We start from the raw sequence: 22,714 nt of genomic DNA on the forward strand, positions 1-22,714 counted from the left end.
CACGACTCGCATTCCCAGTCTCATATCTGAGCAATGAGAGCACACTGGTCACCAAAAACACCTCTCTATCTACTCAAACGTAACCATAGTTACGCCACAAGACAGATTCGCTCCGTATTTTGCTAGATCTCGTCAGTAATTGTCCGTACAGATGTTCATACAGACATTCGGCTGATGTGTGTAGATCAGCAGGCGGTAGTTTTTTAAAAATGGCATCTTCGTGATATAATTACAGCATCAGGTTGCATCAGACCGCCATCGAGCACATTGTGTTTGAACATATTGAATAAAAGCTTTGGATATTCTGGATGGGATAAATATCGAAAGGCAAAAAAAAAAAAAAAAAAAAAAAAACATGGCGCGATGAAAAGTCTTTTCAATCGGTTTTACGTTTTTTTGGATGTGTTAAAAAAAACGGACCGTACAGAGATTTCAAAGATCCCAAGATCTACGGCAGCCTTAAAGATGATACATGAACATGTGCTCCCACTCATGTGCAGCTGTTTTGCAACAAATACATCAACAAGCTTCGTAGTTCCCTTAAAAACCCTTATTTCCACATAGCGTTGCTGCCTCCCACTGATCAAATATGGCACGAATCCATACTGTAGCAAAAAAATATAAATGTATAAATAAATAGAAAAATGCATGAGACTTTCATCTGCACTGCATCACACAAAAAAAATATACTGTGGGAAAAAAAAAAAAAAAAAGGAATTCACCATCTCTTATACTTTTGGCCCAGTTTCAGATTTACAAAGTCTATTGTTTCCAAATCGCTGCGTGGGTAACATGACAAAACCAAATACAGTCACATGGAAGAAATTAAGAGCGGGATCGAGAGCGGAGATAAAGGCAGAATCGGAGCCGGGGCCCAAACACACAGGATCCGTTTCCTAGAAACACTGAAACACACAGACGGGATGAGATAAGATAAAGATAGTCGTCTATGCTAACGTTTGAGATGATCTCAGCTCCACTATAAGCTTTAAAGAACAGAAACCAGGCCTGTAAATAGCTGGAAAGGGTTTATCTTGAAGCGGGTTTGTCCTTTTACGTGTACTACTTTATATTTTGCGTAAACTTCGATAGTTAGAAACATCTGGGAGAAACTCGACCTGCTAATAGATTATAACCGGATAGTGCCCGAGATCTTGGTATCTCATTAAATAACAAACGAGAAAGACGAGAAAAGGAGTGAACACGGACAAAACGACTCTCAAGGGACGACTTGAGGATGACAAAATGTTTCATTTTGGGAGGCATTTTTCTTTTTCACATAAATTAAAGAAAAGCACTATATTATAATATCCATGAATATTACTTTACTGGACAACCACAATCCGTTTTCCTCAATTCCATAATGTCTCGAATGCACTAATGCAATCGCGCACACCTGATTCGCATGAGTAATAGATACAGAAGTTTACAGACGAGAAATACAAAAAAAGCGTCAAAAAACTAAACAAATGGTCAGAGGTTATGAAAAAAAACACTGCGGGTCATGTTACAATCGAAACTTTATAAAGCGATGAGAGGGGGGGGGGGGGAAAGGCAGCAAGGCACTTTATATGTGCAGGACGGTGCTGAGATGTCCTGCAGATGTTGTACTGGCAGAGACAGCAGAAGCCAGAGGAGCAGAGCACTGCGTAATAACTACAGCACCTCCCTCCCTCTCGCTCACATTCATTCTGAGAGTGTATTAGAGTTAAATAAATCCAGCTGAAGTCCTGCAACTCTGCTTACAACATGCACTGGAAATGCAGGGAGGCGAAGCGGGGATGTTTTTCATCGGTTCGCTGCCTAAATTATAATTCCAAACATCCTTTAAAGAGAAGACGGTTTACATATTTGGAAACTCGGTGCGAATGCGATCATCAGGATTAACAGAAGAGAGTTACAGTGCTGGGGCTCAATCAAAGAAAAATATCAGACGGGACAAATGATCAGCATTAGTACTCGGTTGCAAAACGTCTACTGCAAGAAGAGGAACCGTTCCTCTTCATCCCCCCCCCCAAGGTTACACGGGTCTCACTGACGGACTCGGAATTTCGTAACCCTCTCTACATTTTCAATGGGTTACAAATCATATGCTGATGAGCTCATTTTTCTTGCTGCTCCTCGATTATGGCTTGGTATAATTATGATTTACATACTGATTTACGGAAAAGCAGCTCACAGCTCAGTCCATGTTTCACTGTGGATATGATTGTGTTCTTTAGATCTTTAGAGCCCCTTTTCTTAAACATGAAAAAACTGAACTACTGCCCGTATTTAAGTAAATGTAATTTGTTACCGGACTCAAGTAGCTTTTTCGTGTATCTGCACTTTACTGGCTTATTTACATTTGGGAAATTCCACTTCCCCCAAAATCAAATATCGTACTTTTTACTCGACTTTTGCGAAATCAGTTACTTGTTATTTATGAGCGGGTGAAAACGTACCTCGTCAAACCCTCAGCAAGCCACCAATCAGGGTCGAGCGCGCGCTCCGTTTTGAACTTGTTTTGATTGGCGCTTTGATGTATCTACTGATCACAAACATACAGTTCAGCATCAGTTCAACAGCGAGCAGAACATTTTGACGGGAATAAATGGTAGAAGAAACTCGACCTCGCCGCAGCACACGGGTCCTTATCATTTATTTATTTAAAGTAGTTGAAAAGGTTTTGGGCTCATGATCATTTAAATAGATGTCAATCAGTGTAAGCCTCATTAATAGCATTCTTTTAATAGATGCTAAGAGTAACAGAGTCTTTTCACATAAACTGGGTTGATTAAGCAAAATATTTTGTGACTAGAAAGATAATAGGAACATTATAGCCATAATAAATTACAGCACTTTGGATACTTAAGTACCATTGAAGGCATCTGTAGAGTTTAAAGGGAGCACTTTTACTGGAGTAATATCTGTAATATACTCTTTTACTCTGGCATTTTACTCAAGTACATGGTTTGTGCTCTTAATCGACCACTGCTTCTTAGATGGACATCTCAACTTGATGAGAACTTTTATTTGTTTAAGGAACTAAGTATAGGTAACACCTTGTTTATTTTTACTACAACGCCAGCATTGTTGATACAGATACTGATTGCTATAATGGTATTTTTGCAAGCTATCATTATTAACACTAAACAGAATACAACGCGGTGGATTTCGCTTTTGTTTCTTTCATTTACACACTACCCAAACCAAAATCAAACTCGCATATCGTTTCTACATTCCTTCCCCTTTACAGGTTTTTCCTGAATGACGAACAAGAGAATGTTTTAACCTTCTTAGCCCGTTTTTCCTTTGACTGAGCCACTCTAGTGTTTTTGAAAATAAATCTCTTAGAACGTACAGATGATGCCATGATCCCAAGATACACTTTATGAACAAATGTTTGTGGACAACTGACCTCAAGATTTGTGTGGGTTTTTTTTTTTTTTTTTACATCCCGTTCCACATTGAATCCCCATTTGCTGTTATAATAACCTCTATTCTTTCATGTGGATGTTTGTAGGCATCCAGCCACAAGGGCGTTAGTAATGAATATAGGGTGTGGAGGGGTGCAGTCTAGGGCTGCTGCTATAGATTATTTTACTAATCGAGTATCCTAACTATTAATCGGATAAGAAGTACTTTTTCTTTATTAAAATAGAAATACTAAATATACAGGGGGTAATAAGACGGGTCTCTTATAATGAACCGGTAATTTGTTTTCCTTTTTAGAAAAATTTTAAATGTTATTGCTGAAAATTGTATAAAAGAATATCTGTGAAAACTAAAACCATTTAGTGCATTTAGTAGACAAATTACATCAAAATAGTCAAAACCAGTCCCTCCGCAGTGGCAGTGAAGAGAAGGTTGCAGGAAAATATCCGTCTAATAAAACTATTATTCTTACTCATTTATTTATTAATTAAATCTCGAAACAGTATTCCGAAGTGGTTTTCTTGGTCCACGCACTAAATCTGTGGATTTATCGCCAGCTTTAAAAATGTGCTCCACTCCCTGCTCTATGCCGCCACATATATCATTCTGCAACGCCTCCTGTGTTACCTGTCCAGAGATTAGCAGGTGGTGCATTAATAATAATGGTCTGTGGGGAAGCACAGTGTGTGTGTGTGTTTTAATCGAATTACTCGAGGAATCGTTTGAGCCCAAATGCTGTCAGTGTTCCTAATTTATCCTAAAGGTGTGCAGTATTGTTGGGTCAGAGCTGTATAGCAGGCCCCTCAAGATCTTCCATTCCAATCCATGTAAACCATATCTAAATGTAGTTCACATTGTGCCTAGGGGCTCTGTCAAGCTGGAACTGGTTTGGGTCTACAAGTGACCCAAAGATGTCATATACAATAGTGTGCCACCAAATCTGCTGTAACAGTTTGAGAAAAAAACACATATGGCTAGAAAAGTCTGGTGTCCTAATATTAACCAGCATCAAAAGTATTGATACTTCTGTGTGAATTCTTCCACCCTGTGTGTTGTTCTTTTTAATGCAATGCCAGCATCACTGGCCATTTTCATTGCAAGATCAAGAAGAAAATATTGCTGTATGTGGTGCTCTTTCTTAGCATGAAACCATACTGCTGCTCACAGACGGTCACCTCTTCCCTCAGCCGGAGAGAATCAACATTATTTGCACCAATTTAATTAATATAAAAATAAAATAAAAAAGTATTGGATTAATTAGATTATTATTTTTTTTTTGTATATATTTAAATTTTCATAAAATTCTATCAATTATATATAATATAATTATAAAAACCAAGCAGGCATTTTATTAAAAAAATATATATATATTTTTTTTTTAAGTGAACTGTTGTTCACAAATGTTAATAATAATAATAATAATAAACATTTTTATTACTAACATTTGTGAACAACAGTTCACTTTTTTTGGTGAAATGTTTACAAATGTAAAAACATAAAAATAAAATAATAATAATAATAATAATAATAATAAACTGTCTTGATAAAAAAAAAAAAAAAAAACACGCAATTTTATGTTTTGTTTTTATGATTTCCCCTGACTGTGCCGAAACTGATCCGAACCGTGACTTTAAAACCAAGGTATTATCCTTATTATTAAACAGACACACTGCAAACTGACTACACAAATAATATCACATTGACACTGAAGAACTGTTCATCTGTTGCAAAAAAAAAACAAACAAAAAAAACACCCTGGTCAGCAAGCAAACGTTAATACGCGATAACCCGTTTGCTGCGAATACGCAAATATCCGCATGCCGATGTTATAGAGGGAAAACAAGAAAGCGAGGGAGGGGAAGAAAAAGAAAAAAAAAAAAGCGAGAGAGACACACTTGAGAGGAATGCACAGGAGGTCACATTCCTGCTCCACTGCTGTGGCTTGCCCTGTGTTCAACTATGTCTTCCAAACAGGCTGCAATATTTGAACGCTGCGCTTCTGCACACACGAGCGTCGATCCCTTTCAGAGTTCAGAAACGCCAGAAAGTCTCTGCAGAACACGGTCGGTGAGGCATTAACATCTGCATCTGTTAGCTTTCCAACGGTTCTTATCACTCGGATTAATGTGTATTAATTTCCCCAAACCACAGATATCAGGTTTTTGACGAAAAACACAAGTGAACCCTTAGTTGAGTTCAAGTTTTTAGTTGTTGTTTCTTTTTACCAATAATTACGGTTTCAAAGCCCTTGTTTCCGGCTACTAGACATACTCGGATTGTAGATATTTCCGTGACTAAGAGTTCTGAGATAAAGTGTAGGTGACTTTTTTTCATATCTAATCTCTACCTACTGCAGGAATTCGCCACAATTCACTTGTGATGAAAAGACAGTCAGCGAATCAAAACGATCTGTGCATAACATTGATCACTGTAGAATTTCTGAATTCTACATGGACAAAAGTATTTGTGCACAAAGCCAGCTCCATAAAGATATGGTTTGGAGTGGCCTGCTTTAGAGCTCTGACCTCCTTAGAGATGAATTAGTACGCTGACAGCACCCCAGGCATCATCGCCTTACCTACAACAGTGCCTTTACGAACACCCTTATGATTGAATGAGCACAAATCTCTATAAATCTAGTGAAAACACCTTCCCGGAATAGTGGAAGTTCTTATAACAGTAATAGGAGACTAAGTGTGGAACGGGATGTTCAAAAAGCACATGCAAATCTTATGGTCAGGTGTCCACAAACTTTTGTCTACTGAAGTGGGAGAACATTCCAACGTCCATAACATTATACAAGTGCAGGTCACATGGTTATGAAAACCTGTGGGAGGGGAATTTTCATTGGGTGGTTCATGAGTGTAAGCAAGGGCTTCTTTAGATGTCCAAAATGGAGAGTTTCGGACATTACAACAATTTTGAGACCAAATTTAGCGAAGACAGCCAAACTCATGTTAGTTTATACTAAATGATAACATTTGCGATCGTGATCATTTTCATTAGAATATCTCGATCCACACAAGTTCAACAAAACGTCTTCTGTGAGACAAACGCGGTTGTCCCAAAAGACAGAAGCGATTCACGTCCGCAAAGAGTACAAAGCAGACGCTGGACAATGAAAAAAATAAAAAAGAGCCTCTGTGGCTCAACAGCTGGTCGAAAATGACCAAGGCGCCTGCATCTCAATCCCTCCGGCTGAAAACAAAACCATGTCCTCACAACCCAGAAGAATCATGGGGTGAGAGCTTTGGTGTCTAGACTGTGCAGATTCCATGAGTTCCAGCCAAGAAGAAGGGGGGGGGGGGTGGTGGTGGTGGTGGTGGTGGGGGGGTTGGAGAGAGACTTAAAAACACCATGGTCCACTCCACTGCGGTCCATACATGTTCAGAACAGCTGCTGGCCTGGAGAGGAATCTGGTTATGAAGCGTACACCCGTGCAACAAAGCAACGGAGAAATCTCAGAACATCTGAAATTAAAAATATAAAGAAAATATGTAAAATACTGAAATCGCTACTTGCCCAAAACAAGGAATGTTTTAGCACCAGAAATTTGACTTTGACCTTAATTCCATGGTTTCACGATTCTCAATACCAGATTAAAATACTGGTTGAAACTAAGTTGAACAGTAAATCCCGCATTCTTACGAGGCCCCCTGGTGGTCCTGGAGCCCAACATGTCTGCTTATATACCCAAAACCAGAGATCAACTGTAGCATGCACACTACTCCAACTATCACAGACAATGATCACACACTCTTCAACCTGGAGATCTTCCCAATGAACCATGAGCCGCACTATATTCTTGATAAAGAAAAACAAGAATTAAGAGGATCTTTTAGCGAGCAATAATATTTTATACGGTGCATTGCCAGTAATCTGGTCATGTTTGTTTGCTGTTTGTCAGCATGCTTCATCTCCAATCTTAAAAAAATAATTCTGCAATCTGAGCTCATATGCAACAACCCGTTTACAAACACTTGTATTCCAAAGCAATCCGGTGTCATGGAATGGTGCCAGTTCCACGTTACTCACTGCTGATAGCTGATCAATTAATAACACTGCCCAGCACTACTACCTAGTAAGCACATAGTAATGAAAATAAAAATACTGTTTTTATTCTGTACTTATACAAAAAAATATTGATTTAATAAAATGTATCAATTGGGAAGAATAACTTCAGATGTGGCAGCTTTGAAATTTTCCCTTCACCTGAACTAAACCTGTGCACAAAGCCAGTTCCATGAAGACATGTTTTACATGTGTGTGGGTTCAAACACAAGATCTCCTGCTTCACAGCTCTGATCTTAACCCTTTTAATAGTGATTAATTTTTGAGATGAATTGAAACACTGACTGCACTCCAGGTCTCCTCACCTCACCTCCATCAGTACCTTACTTTACTAACAGCCCTGTGTCTGAATGAGCACATCTGCACAATCTAGTGGAACATCTGCCCAGAAGAGTGGAGGGTTCTAGAAGAGCAAACTGGGACTAAATGTGGAATGCAATGTTTATAAAGCACATATGAATCTTGTGGTCAGGTGTCCACAAACATTTATCGGTATAGTGTAAAGATTTCTAGGAGAAGAAAAAAAAGCAAAAACTACTAGTGTGTGTGTGTGTGTGTGTATATATATATATATATCTTGTGTAATTATAGTGTAATTCTAACACAATATATAGTATATATTAATAAACCTTATAATAAAAAATGCATAATTTATAATAAAATATAACAATAAAACAATGTATTTAAATTCATGTCCTTTTTTTTTTATAATTTAGACCAGTTTATTTATTCCTTTCTTATTTTGTTTAACATTTAAACCCTTTGATATAAGAGATATATAGCAGTTCAATTATGTTTGCTGCCCCACACACACACACACACACACACACACACACACACACACACACGCACAGGTAATCTTACTGTACACCTTTGACTTGTAAATGAAGCTCTATGAATACGAGTGTTTCGGCAGACGAAGAGGTGCAGTCAGACAGGTCTTTGCTTGTCTCCCTGCGGTGTGTGTGGTGTTCGAACCTGCTCGGTGAGACACAGCGCGAGCCAGGAGGAGTCTTCCTAAGACCAGACCAAATTCTAAAAGGGCCCTGCCTTTTACTCGAGCGCCAGAGTTTAAAAAAACAGCGCTGAGAGACATTGTAAATGACCCCATTGACCCTCCGGCCACTTTACACGAACTCTCTGCTTTACTGGCAGCTGGCAGGAGGTTTTGTTTGCCAACCCGCCCGCGAGTCCTCGGCCTCGGGTTGCGCAAGAGCGGATTAACAGACCTGCCATTTTTCTGCCTGCCGTGACAACGAGTGTGCTATGGGAAGGAACTGCTGCGGACGGCCTCGCTCGGCATAGGTCCTGAACAAAACAGAGGTGTCAGCACCGGCTCTGTTATCAGCGTCACACGTCACAGACTACTGTGGACAGACATCTCGGAGCAGGATGTGAAGTCAGGGTTTTTTTTGCGCATGATCGAGTCACTGTTTATCCTCAATCTTCGGTCCGTTTTAGGTACATGACAGGAGTTTTCCTTTTTCCAACACTTTCTTCATCATTGCCGGACAAAAATCCAATTATCTACTCTTACATATAGAAATGAATAAATACATTAGATATATAAGAATATTCATTCTCAAATCTGATTGGTCAGAAAGTGTTCCATCTCAAAAGCAGCAGCAATGAAGCAATTTCACTGATTCAATACCAGTGCGTAATGATTTTAGGAATATCAGAAAAGTCACATGTATGGTGAAGCCGGGAAGTAAATAAACGATTCAGATCAACTCGTCGTATGTTTTTTTGCTTGTGTGCAGCACAGGGACACGTGCGTTTTCAGACGATTCTGTGTGGATGAGAAAATGTTGGGAGACGATTGAAAACGACAGTGTGGACGAGGAGCATTTTTAGATGCCGTAGTGGTTTTTCCACCACGTGAAAGACAGAAATGTAATGTAAATTAAGTTTCGAATAGACTACAAACTACTGCTACTCACTTATAAAGCACTAAATGGTTTGGCTCCCATGTATCTATCCAGTCTCTTAACACGCTACAATCCGTCACGCTCCCTGAGATCTCAAAACTCTGGGCTTCTAGTAGTTCCTAGAATAGCAAAGTCCACTAAAGGCGGTAGAGCATTTTCACATTTAGCTCCTAAACTCTGGAATAGTCTTCCTGACAGTGTTCGGGGTTCAGATACACTCTCCCAGTTTAAGTGCAGATTAAAAACATATCTTTTTAGCAAAGCCTACACATAACACACATCACACACATCACATCACAACCTTGTGCTCCAGAACATCTGATCACATGCACATTATCAACTTGTGCTGTTAATATCATGAACAGCAGCTACGCTAATTCCTCTCCACTGCTTCTCTTTCTCTCCCCATCCCGAGGCATCCTGAGGTTTGGCCAGCTCCAGTCACGTCCCACCTCGTGAAGATTATGGACCTATGGATGATCATGGAGAAGTAGATGCCGAGTGTTTAAAGGCCCTGGCATGGAGAAGCTGATGCTGGATCTATGATGATCACAAATTGTTCTGTATTGTTGAAAGATTTATGACCAAACTTTTGATGTCACCCATATGAGGATAGGTTCCCCTTTGAGTCTGGTTCCTCTCAAGGTTTCTTCCTCATATCATCTAAGGGAGTTTTTCCTTGCCACTGTCGCCACGGCTGCTCATCAGGGACAAACGCACACCATTCACCTTCACTGTTGTTTTCTGTAAAGCTGCTTTGAGACAATGTCTGTTGTGAAAAGCGCTATACAAATAAACTTGACTTGACTTGACTTGACTTGACTTAAATGGGACATGTACTGTACAGCAGTGGTCCCCAACCCCCGGGCTGTGGGTCAATTGGTACCGGGCCACACTGAAAGAATACATAACTTACATTATTTCCATTTTATTTATTATCCGATTCTGAACGATGTATTATTTTGGAAAATTACCAGATTCTCTCCACTACATCTGTCTATGACTTACTCTTGATGCATGTCAAGATGTTTGCCTTGGTCACATGTCTTACCTCCATCCGCTACCTTCTTAAAGGGGCAGCTAACACATAATACATTACTAATTTAATTTAATATAATTACTAATACAATTACTAATTTGAAACCTGCAAGCTAGCAAAATGAACAAAAAAACAACACAATGGATTCACGATTATTATTATATTTAGAAAATACCAGTTTTTATGCTGGTCCTATCATTTTATTTAGTTGTATTTATCCGCCACACTTTAAAGGCCGGTCCGTGAAAATATTGTCCGACATTAATCCGGTATGTGGCGCAAAAAAGGTTGGGGGACCGCTGCTTTACAGAACAGAATTCTTCTATATGCCTGCAATGATAGGAATATGTGGGTCAGAGCACAGGGTCAGTCATGATACAATGTCCCTGGAGCACTGAGGGTTAAGGGCCTTGCTCAAGGGCCCAGAGAGTGGCCGCTTGGTGATACCGGGGCTTGAGCCCCCTGACCATCCGATCAGTAACCCAGAGCCTTAACTACTGACTTTCCACTCCAGTCGTTATAATGGAGAACTAACTGGTTGGATTGTGTGCCATCCATATATAAATGACACATTTGAACTGTTGGCTGTGGTACAGTTGTAAACAACCCCCTCAGGATGTGATGTACCAGCCCAGCCAACCATCAACTTGCTTAATGCATTGGCTTGAATCTAGTTTGTAATTTATAGTTTCTAATTTATACCAGAAGTGGATGTCTGACTTCTGATCGAAAGGTTGCAGGTTCAAATCCCAGCACTGCCAAGTTTCCTCTGTTGGGCCCTCAAGCACGGCCCTTAACCCTCAAGTGCTCATTTTTATAAATAATCAATAAGGTAATTTATACAACTGAGCACTTGAAAAAGGCATCTACCAAATGCTGCATCCAAAATTACATCAAAATTAGTGTGGCTCCAATGTAAATGCCAGAAACCTCCCTTTAATCCATGACTTGTGATTCTCCTGTTGCCAGACGTCCCAAAACGCAGCACTCCGAAGCCTAAAAGAACCCAAAATCAGGAACTGAAACTCGACTTCCTTACCGTGAACTGCGAACACGTTGAGGGGCTGAGGCCCATGGCGCGACGAGTCCCTCTTTCCTCCACTCTTGATGAAGTTCAGAGCAGGGAGACTCGGCCTCCGTTGGTCACCAACAAACTTCCCTGGCTGCTGCCCCATAAGGGCAGGATGCCAGGCCGGAGCCGGGACGCTCAACCGTCCACAATCACGAGCTCGGTGTCAATCTCGAAGCGATGAACAGAAAAGGGGTTCACTTGGAACGGGGCAAAGCCAATTCCTTGTGAAGGCCAGTTCGAGCAGCACGCTCTCCGTCAGAGAGGCTCGCGATCCCGTGACGCGATCCAGACCCCAAATCCCAAACGGTGACGTTTTTCCCTGTCCACCACGGGGACCAAATCGACCCGGATCACCTCTGGCGGGTTTGTTATGTGTGTCATGAATCGAGTTGCCCAAACGTGCTCAGTTTTCACATACGCAAACGAACGACGGGGTGAAAAGCAAAACGCAAAATTGGATCATCCCAGCACGGAATACAAAGTTCACGAGGACGTGAACCTACATTCTGCGTCTAGACGTGATAACGCCAATCCACGAAATCACAAAAACTAAATGTCCCTAATGTACAAGGAGGCGTGTAGAAGGACCTGGCGGAGATCCATTATTATTGTCAAGCACATTTACAGACATATCCTGAGAACATTTCCAATGAATAATCAGGAATGTTATCATGGAAATTATTTGGTAGAAAAGATTGCATACGTTTAATTAAGAACTATACTGCATTTGTCTTTGGGGTTATATATAAAGTCTCTTTTAAATTAGCCCTGAACTAGAAAAAACATACATTAAATGATCAGGAATAAGGAATGTAGTGAAAGTTGACTTTAATATTAGAAGTTGTTATTATTATTTAGATCATTAATGGGAAATGTGTCTCCACATTCAGTCTCCACCTGCTGTACCATTAAAGCCCTTCTGAACTGGACGGGTTTAGAACTTGACATATTTATACTCTGCGATTACTTATACTTTAAAGATTAATGTTCAAGGTTATGTTTTAAAATATGAAAGTTAAAAAGCTTTTAGCATCGCCGAGGTCTTCACTTGGCTGCACTTTGCCTCAGGTTCACGCGCTCAGTCGGTCAACAAGTTGACTTAGTTGGCAAGTTTTCCAAAAAAAAGATTCGTGAGCACAATAAACTAATACTTGGACTCATTCCAAAGTCATTCCAAACACACTTTACACACTTCCCGGGTTCGGTATCTCCTGCCAAATTCCTCTCCACGACTTCCGTGTACGAGCTTCCCGTCGCTCGGTCCCTCCCGGGCTCCAGATAATGTTACACCCGGACCAGAGGCACTTCAACTCTGCCGCACAACCTGGCGGTTCTCGCCTTCCGCCCGAGCTCTGTCAGCGCGTTTCTCTAAAGCAGCAATCCGCGGTACTAAGCGGAACAGCCCCCGGTGTGAACACACCTACAGCCCGGCAGAATCTCTTACGTGCTCGTACAAGTTTTGAGGAATAAAATGTCTATCGTGTAGTCGTCGACGCAGGGGCCGCCATATTTCCATACGCACGGTGGGCTAGTTCCTGAGCAGGCGTGCGTCTGACGTCATTACGCCCAACAAAACTTCCGCCAACAAAACTTTTTCCCTTTTGCTTCTTCTTCTTCTACAATCAACAACAACAACAACAACAACAACAACAATAATAATAATAATAATAATAATAATAATAATGATAATAAAACTTAAAAAAACAAATTCTAATAAACTTTTCCTTCTAAAATAAAAAAAATAGAAAATAAAATTAAAAATAAAAAAACTTTATTCTTAAAAACATTACTATTGTCCAAAGTCATTCTTATTAAAAAAAAAAAAAAAATCAACATTTATTTTGTTATTCTTATAAATAAATAAAAAAAATTATTACCTTCTAAAAAAAAAAAAACAATTTAAAAATATTGTTTTTTTTCCTGAAACAACGTTTTTTTCCCATCTAAAAAAAACCCCCAAAATAAATAAAACTCAATTTAAAAACTTTTTTTCCCCCCTTCTGAACCTTCTAATTGGTTTGGGAAAAGCTGTATGTTTTTTGCTCTTTCTTTCTTTCTATAAACAATCTATTAAAATATTCTTACAGAATATATATATGATATAAAATAATAAAAGTAAAAAATAGGAGGAGGTTATATGAATAGACAATAGGATGATTTTGTAAGCTTGTTTATTAATATAGTTTGTTTCTAACAAGAATTCACACAAACCCACCACAGTTGCAGCAGTAAAAAAAAAAATACTACATGAAAAATAAAAATACAAAGAAAGAAAATTTATAAAATATATGTACAGTGGGACAAATAAGTATTTGATACACTGCTGATTTTTCAAGATTTTCCACTTACAAAGAATCTTAAAAAAAAATCCAGAAAATCATTATTATTTTTAAATAATTAATTTCTATTTTATTGCATGAAATAAGTATTTGATCACCTACCAATCAGCAAGAATTCTGACTCTCACAGACCTGTGAGTTTGTCTTTAAGAAGCCCACCTTTCCTCCACTGATTACCTGTATTAATTGCACCTGTTTGAAGTCATTACCTGCATAAAAGACACCTGCCCACACACTCAATCAATCAGACTTCAACCTCTGCACTATTGGCAATACCAAAGAGCTGTCTAAGGACACTAGAGACAAAATTGTAGACCTGCACAAGGTTGGGATGTGCCACAGGACAATAGGCAAACAGCTTGGTGAGAAGGCAACAACTGTTGGCGCAATTATTCGAAAATGGAAGAAATTCAAAAAGACTGTCAATCTCCCTCGGACTGGGGCTTCGTGCAAGATCTCGCCTTGTCGAGTATCAATGATCCTGCGAACGGTGAGGGATCGGCCTAGAAATACACAGAAGGACCTGGTCAATAACCAGAAGAGAGCTGAGACCACAGTCTCAAAGGTTACCATTAGTAACACACTACACCGTCGTGGATTAAAATCCTGCCGCACACGCAAGGTCCCCATGCTCAAGCCAGCACATGTCCAGGCCCATCTGAAGTTTGCCAAAGACCATCCAGATGATCCAGAGGAAACATGGGAGAAGGTCATGTGGTCAGATGAGACCAAAATAGAACTTTTTGGTATAAACTCCAATCGCTGTGTTTGGAGGAAGAAGAAGGATAAATACAATCCCAAACGTGAAGCATGGGGTGGAAAAATCTTGCTTTTCTGCAAAGGGGACAGGACGACTGTACCGTATTGAGGGGAAGATGGATGGGACCATGTATCGCGAGATTTTGGGCAACAACCTCCTTCCCTCAGTAAAAGCATTGAAGATGGGTCGTGGCTGGGTCTTTTAGCATGACAATGACTCCAAAAACACAGCCAGGGCAACTAAGGAGTGGCTCCGTAAGAAGCATTTTAAGGTCCTGGAGTGGCCTAGCCAGTCTCCAGACCTGAACCCAGTAGAAAATCTATAGAGGTAACTGAAACAAAGTGATGCCCAGGGACAGCCCCAAAACCTGAAGGATCTGAAGAAGACCTGTATGGAGGAGTGGGCTAAAATCCCTGCTGCAGTGTGAGCAAACTTGGTCAAGAACTACATGAAACGTCCGACCTCTGTAATTGTAAACAAAGGTTTCTGAACCAAATATTAAGTTCTATTTTTCTAATGTATCGAATATTTATTTCATTCAAAAATGTTATAATAAAAATATTTCTCAGTAGCAATAAATTATTGGCAAGATTTATTTTTCTTTCCATTGAAGTAACAAACAATGATTTATTTATGATATTTTTAAATCTCTTTAATGGAAACTATCCTAATGAACACCTTTACCTATTTTACTGCATCTGTAAACATCTGAAAACCAAAAATGCATGAATTGTTACCAATAGAGGACATACATTTAAGCAGGAGTAAACACTGCCCCCTTGCGGCAATGTGATGTTCCTACGTGTATAATGTATAACTGTTCTTTAGCATCAGAGTTAAAATCTGTATCTGTTTATTGAAATCAGACTAATAGAACACACATACTGTACATGCTTTTAATTTTTTAGCTACTATTCCATATTTTATTCAGACAAACCGTAATACAAATGTCCCAGAGAAGTGCATTTTAGTCAAAAGATTCGATTCGATTCAACCTTATTGTCATTGTGCAAATTACATGTACACAGCCAGTGAAATTAGCATCTAACCAGAAATGCAGAATTGGCCTATTTACAATAAATAGCAATATGTACAGGGGTAAGAGTGATTAATTTACAGAAGGTGTGGTAGGTGTATATATAGTAATATACAGTATAACTGTGCAAGATTGTGCAGAGGATAAGACATGTCAAGAAAATAACATGCTTAATTAACATGATGTACATATATGAATGTATGATACATTACATTTTACATGTACATTAAAGCACAGTAAAATTCTTTCTTTGCATATCCCAATGATGTAAGGAAGATCAGCCATAATATATAAAACACCCCTGAAGCACAGAGAATGAAGGGCCTTTCTGCCCAAAAGAGAGCCAAAAGTATCAGCATTGGACTCGCTGGACTAGAAAGGAACCTTTTTCACGTTTTCTGATTTAATTTGGGTCTTCCATACAGCCTGGCAGTGTGTGGTGTCCAGGCTACATTACTCCAATCTGACCTGTGGATCTCTTGCTTTCACAGCAATGGGGATGAATGTTCATCTGTAAACAATTTTATAAGCTGTTAGCTTTTAGTCTCATCATATTAGATATGGTCTAAAAACGTAGCATGTTAAGCCACTTAATAGCTTTTTAGGTCTGGATTGTGAAATCACAAAATATGGAAAAGTTCAGGAGAGTTCACTGTGTAAGGAACTCTTGTCAACTCTATGCGTATTCATGTCTTGAAGTGGAGATTGATCATGCGCAATTACCACAGACAGAAATGTTGCCGTGACCCATACCGAGGAAAAGAATGGGAAAATCACACACGCTCGTGAAATCTTTATATGTATCAGTAAAAAATGTAGAATGTCCGTTCAGAGATGAGAATCTATTTTATAAAGAAAATACACCACAATCAGGAACAGTTGGTAAATGTAAGATTTATTTGTGCTTTTTTTAATGTCCCATTCCACATTTAGTCTCTATTTACTGCTATAGTAACCACTCTTCTGGGGAGATGTTCTGGAGTTTGTGTGTGGAGATTTGTGCTCATTTAGCCACAAGGGTGATAGTAAAGTGTAGGTGATAGAGGGTGAGGGTGAGGAGGCCTGGGGTGCAGTCAGCATTCAAATTAATCTCAAATGTATATAGGGGTTTGGGTCCGAGCTCTATAAAAGCCCACTCAAGATCCTACACTACCAGCTACCTATCTTAATGAAGACACCAGGGTGTGTTATTAGAGTAGATGAATACATACTACCAAAAAAAATTATTATTATATTTTATATATATATATATATATATATATATATATATATATATATATATTTATGAATGAGAGAGAGTGAGAGAGAGAGATAAAATTACTATTCATTGATTTATTGCAAACACTTTTCTGAGAAGGTATTCTGAAAAATATAGGATCAGTATTAAAATCCAAAATCTGTACACATATTACACACTTGGAAGGCAAATGAAATAATTTTTTTATACTGAATCAATTATTTCTGGAGACATTAAAACTAATAACCTTTACTTAATGTAATTTAATTGTTTCTAAGCAGATCTTTATACTGGATCATGAAACATTGTGTATCATAAAAACATCTAAACATCATGATTATATATGTCTGGTTTCATCACAACCTTTAACATATTACTCCATTTATTAGAAAATTCAAAACAAAATTCTTCATATACAGAATTAATAAGAGGTACAATGGTCACATATATGAAATGTTTAATATTTCCACACCTGTCCTTAGCCTTTTATCATAAGCAAGTTATAACTAAGATAGATATATTACAAAAAGGACAGAGAATGGTTTGGAAAATATCTGGAGTATTCATTTAAGCATTTTCTTGCAGTATATATATCACATTCTCCAACTTATGATCAGCGCAGAAAGAATCTCAGACATATGACATAGAATTAATATTAACCTTGTTCTTAACACTGGTAAATAACGTTGGGTATTAACTCGTCTTCTCACGTTGTGAACGATGACTGATTTTCTAACCCTCTTGGTCGAGAAGCCGTTGCCGTGTCTCCATCACGATTTCGTCCATGGACTCCGGTTTCAGGATGTCTTTGATCTAAAGAAGGAGAGCAATTTTATACGTTTCTGAAATAATTCGCAAGAACTAAAACGCACCTATGAACCATGCAGCTTTCCGAAGTGCTGCTCATTAAAAGATACAGATCGTACAAACCTGTGATTCAATGTAGAGACAAAAACTATATATACAAAAGAGTGTGGACTTCTTAAAACATCCCATTCCACATTTAGCCTACAGTATTTTCTGTTAAAATAACCGTCACTCTTCTGGGAAGGTGTTCCACTAAATTTCGGAGTGTGCTTGTAGAAATTTGTGCTCATTCGATCGCAAGTGTGTTACTAAAGTCAGGTAGTGATGTAGGTGAGATGAGGAGACCTGGGGTGCAGTCAGCGTTCCAATTTATCCCAAAAGTGTTCAATAGGGTTGAGATCAGAGCTCTATAGCAGGCTACAAAAGATCTTCCTCTCTAACCCATGTACACCATATCTTCATAGAGCTGGCTTTATGCATCATCATGCTGGAACAGGTTTGGGTCTCTTAGTTCAAGTAAAGGGAAAATGAAATGCTACCGCATGCTACATCCTATACAACTGTGTACCACTAACTATGTGGTAACAGTTTAAAGAAGTAGCATACGCGGCTGGGAAAATCAGGCGTCCCGATATTTTTGAAGAATATAACAAACCCTTAGATTAATATACACTTGGCAACACTGAGCTAAAACTTTTGACATTTCTACTTGAAGGAGTGTGAATTCTGGCTTTAACAGTTCCTCAACCTCATCACTGCATTCTTTTGACTAAATTCTGCTTCATCATTCTGATGACAGATGCATTTCTTGCATTCCTTTTCGATCCGGCTTTTTTTTTTTTATCATGCCTGCAATATCTTCCAAACACATTCAACATGCTCTACTTTTTCCCCTCAAAATATAACCAAACTTGTCGCCCTAACGCCTTGTGTTATTTTATGTTAATGTGGTATCAGATGGAATCTCTGACCCACAAGCTTCATATCGAACCTCTCCACACATCCACGCAAAAAGACAAAAATCCACATGAATCCCGCTAGACAAATCTACGCAAACATTACCTGGTGTGTCAGAGATGATTCATAGCAGTAGAGGATGCTGGTATCATACAGCATCACTTTGTGAGCTGCCAGAGCCAGTAAACAGTTCCTCAGTCTAGAAATGACTTCCCGGTCTGAGAGAGGAACGGGCTGAAAACCAAACCGAAAACTGAAAACACGGAAAATGCAGTACCTGATCAATATAATATAACCAAAACAAATAGTCTTCTCACCTCTAGGCTTGTGTAATACCCGCCTGCCTCTTCATCATGGTGCCCCGGGGTGGGGTAAATCCAGATATAGCCGTTGTTCCCTAATATTACGGACGCTCCGCATGTCAGGTTGTGGAAATGGGTTTTCTGTCTCTTGATGAGCGATGGTGAGACTTGCACGAGAATACCCTGACCCAGCTGGGCAAGACATTCAAATATTAAAACACTAAAGACAGGAAGTGATCACTGATTTTTTATTTCTGCATGAACATATTATTGGCTACGTACCTTTCCGTATTTTAAGCTGCGTGTGTGGAGAGAGAGGGCGCCGTCTGAGAACACAGACTGTACCTCTGCCTTAGACAAGTCAAGGAAGTCGTTTTATAATGACAAGCAAAAAGAGTTTCTGACAGTCATTTGAAGACATGTGCTAATATATAAACACCGTTGTCATGCTCCTTAGGATACACTGATGAGGTCCCCTTCTTGAAGGTAGTCTCTCATGGAAAGTTCATCTTCTGCTGATCGCCTCCTCTGAAATATTATTGTTAAAGGTTAGTAGGGGTGGCACGGTACATGGAAAAACACCCGGACCGTTCGGTTCGCTTGTCTCGGTTCGGTTCGTGTGTGCGTCGCACGGTTCGACGCATGAGCAATGTAGCCCCGTGCTCAGTTTCGCCTCAGACAGTTTCCCGTGAACATACATATAGACAGTAAAATACTGTGGATATTGTGGATAATAAAGCTAATAAGCTATATATCAAATGCTGATGGAAATTTCTGGAGTGTTGATTAACTGTTAAGATTAAGAGAAAAAATAACAACAAGAACCGTACAGAACCGAAAACCGTGACCCTAAAACCGTGATACGAAGCGAACTGTGGGTTTTGTGAACCGTGCCACCCCTAAAGGTTAGTTAGAAACCGTTTACCACAATACTGGATGACAACCAGAGGATAAATCTCGATCTCGTCTCCTTATGCAAAATACTCATGGATCATATAGCAATAGTCATTGGTTTACCTAATGTTGCCTTTTTTCACATTGTTCACAACCCTTCTGTGTTTATCTTCACATTTTCACCTTATACAGTATTACTGTAATAAATATTGCACTTTCAGACTCCTATAATATGATCATTGTATATATATATATATATATATATATAGATAGATAGATAGATAGATAGATAGATAGATAGATAGATAGATAGATAGATAGATAGATAGATAGATAGATAGATAGATAGATAGTTATTTGCACTTCTGGTTAGATGTTAACTGCATTTCATTGGCCTTGTACTTGTACTTGTACTCTGCACAATAACACTAAAGTTGAATTGAATCTAAAACACTATTGGTGTGAAAAACCACTCGAAGTAAAACGAAGACGGGTTAAAGCTGTTAATGATGTTTGCAGAGCCGAATTTGTCAGAAAATATCAAATATTTTATAAAATACATAATAATACTATAAAATATTTTGAAATGACAGGGCATTTGAGAGGAAATTCCATCCGCAAGTAGTGCATCACATTTACTTGACTGTTTTAACACATCGTTATTTGACAAAGATTGAATAATGAAGCTGTTGGTGTTAATTCCTGGTACTGTTTTTTGTTATATGTCATTTTTTTAACGCCATCATTTCCAGTTCGCCAAATCCATCTTAAGACGGTTTATATCATTCTTTCATTTATTTTAAAAGCTCAACATTTAACCAACTCCACTGTGGTACATGATTGTCCTTTAACAGCACATTTAAAAATGAAGTTATAGTTTACTTACCAACTCTCCTCCAGGAAGATTGACCGAAGACAGAAGTAATACTGAGTCCAGACGAGAGTTCGTCTCCACTTTCCAGCGTTTCTGCTGAACCTACAGTCACAGAGTCGAGTAAAAAGACAGACATCTTTTTTTCTGGTCTATTAGAGGCAAAACAATGCAGGTTTCTATATTTAAAACATTCACAAACCTCAGTAATCCGACCAACAATCACATCACCGACTTCACCATTGAATCTGAGGGAAGGGGGAAGGATAGAAAAAATAATAAAAGAACAGCAAAAAGTACACCATGTGGCACATCATAGTATATGCAATGGTCATGTGATTTCCTGGGGTTGGTTTGAAAAAAACCCTCATTTACAGGCTAACGAATGAGATCTCCATCCAATCACCAAAAGTACTCACCTTGTCTTCAGTGCTCTCACGCAGATGAGCTTGTTGACTCGTTCTACCTCACCAGCCACAGAAGCAGTGAGTTTCTCATCGTCCATATACGTTCCATGGCCTCTGAAGCACAAAAAAAGAGGGATAAAATTTACATAGTGTAGTGCAAAAGTTTACACACCCCTACTTCACAATGCATTAGCAACAGGAGGACAGGATAAAATGTAACACCGAATTGTTTTGCACGGATAAACTATTAATGAAACTATTAACTACACAATGAAAAATGAAGAAAATAGGAAACTATTAGATTAACATGAAATTAATAGGGGAAAATGCTTACAATGGCTTTTAGCTTATATATTGTTATCTGTAGGTATCCTAAGTATGTAAATACTAATATAAAGTAGGTAAATAAACAAATTGGCAAACCCAATGACGTAAGTAAATAAAGAAAAGTGTTACAATGCAGTTGGACAGACATTGGAATAATACAAATTAAATTAGGGGGAAAAAATAAATATATTAGACTAGCATCCAGCATCCATAACCCTAATTCATTGAGTCATAGTGCTGCATTTAGACTACATTAGACTTCATATTCACCTCATGAACCCTGTGTCTGATGTGATCACATCCCCTGGAACTACCAAATGTTTGTGGTCTGAGCTGGAATTAGAAATTGGAAAACACGTCTGTTTTCTCGCAGGTAATCTCATATCCACCGCCATGCCTGCACCACGTGAGTTTACACTAAAATGGCCGTGTTTCCGCACACAAATACCGCCATGTATGTACCGCAGGAGCTGTCTGAGGTTGCCAGATTGAGAAAAAACCTATCACGTAGAACTTACTTTTCTCTCTCTCTCTCTCTCTCTCTCTCTCTCTCTCTCTCTCTCTCTCTCTCTCTCATTCCCACCTTTTGCTTTGATTACAGCTTTGCAAAACTCCTAGCATTTTATCAGTCAGCCTCATGAGGTAGTCACTTTTCATGGTTAACAGAGGTGTTGATTGCTTGTTGGCTGCTTTTCCTTCACCCTCCAATCCAACTTATGCCTAACCATTTTAACTGGATTTAAATCAGGGGATTGGGGAGGCCAAGTCATCTGATGCAGCATTCCATCAGTTTCATTCTTGCAACAAACAGTTCTTTTATAACCTAGAGGTGTATTTGGGGTCTTTTGTCCTGTTGGAAAACAAATGATGGTTCCGATAAGTGCGAGCCAGATGGGCATTTTACTGCAGAATGATGTGGTAGCAAAGCTGCTAAAGTGTGCCCTTTAGTTTTGACTGTTACCAGCAAAGCACCTCCTCCATGCGTCACAGTGGGAACCACACGCTCAGGAACCGTCCATTAACCCTCTGTACATCCAACAAAGACGTGACAGTTAGAACCAAAAATTTGGAGGGACAGCTTTTCACTGATCCAATGTTTATTCCTTGTGTTTCTTGGCCTAAGCAAGCTTGTTGTTTTTCCGAAATAAATGGTTTATTTCTGCAGTTAGACCAACTCCTCTGGATGTTAAAATATGCCTGCCTTTTAAACTCTGAGAAGAGGTAAATTGCAATAAATGTAAATTGAT

At 38.9% G+C, this 22,714-nt stretch overlaps 2 protein-coding genes across 2 annotated transcripts in view; both read right to left on the bottom strand.

The window, feature by feature from the left end:
* The window catches only part of abl1 (c-abl oncogene 1, non-receptor tyrosine kinase), a 39,047-nt gene extending 25,966 nt beyond the window's left edge, over positions 1-13,081 (bottom strand). The window contains exon 1 of the mRNA XM_083531573.1: positions 11,498-13,081. Within this exon, the coding sequence (XP_083387699.1) occupies positions 11,498-11,633 (136 nt within the window). The 5' untranslated portion in view covers positions 11,634-13,081. The remainder of the gene's footprint in view (positions 1-11,497) is intronic.
* A 3,896-nt stretch (positions 13,082-16,977) lies between these two features.
* Positions 16,978-21,947, bottom strand: exosc2 (exosome component 2). Its single transcript, XM_083532107.1, has 9 exons — positions 21,738-21,947; positions 21,153-21,254; positions 20,936-20,981; positions 20,749-20,838; positions 19,431-19,496; positions 19,251-19,319; positions 18,984-19,160; positions 18,772-18,900; positions 16,978-17,715 (listed from the first exon to the last, which is right to left on the bottom strand). Exons 1-9 carry the CDS (start codon positions 21,860-21,862, stop codon positions 17,635-17,637), a joined length of 885 nt encoding a protein of 294 aa, XP_083388233.1. The 5' UTR covers positions 21,863-21,947; the 3' UTR covers positions 16,978-17,634.
* Between the last annotated feature and the right edge of the window lie 767 nt (positions 21,948-22,714).

Source organism: Silurus aristotelis (assembly GCF_946808225.1).
Source record: "Silurus aristotelis genome assembly, chromosome: 26".
Classification (NCBI taxonomy): domain Eukaryota; kingdom Metazoa; phylum Chordata; class Actinopteri; order Siluriformes; family Siluridae; genus Silurus; species Silurus aristotelis.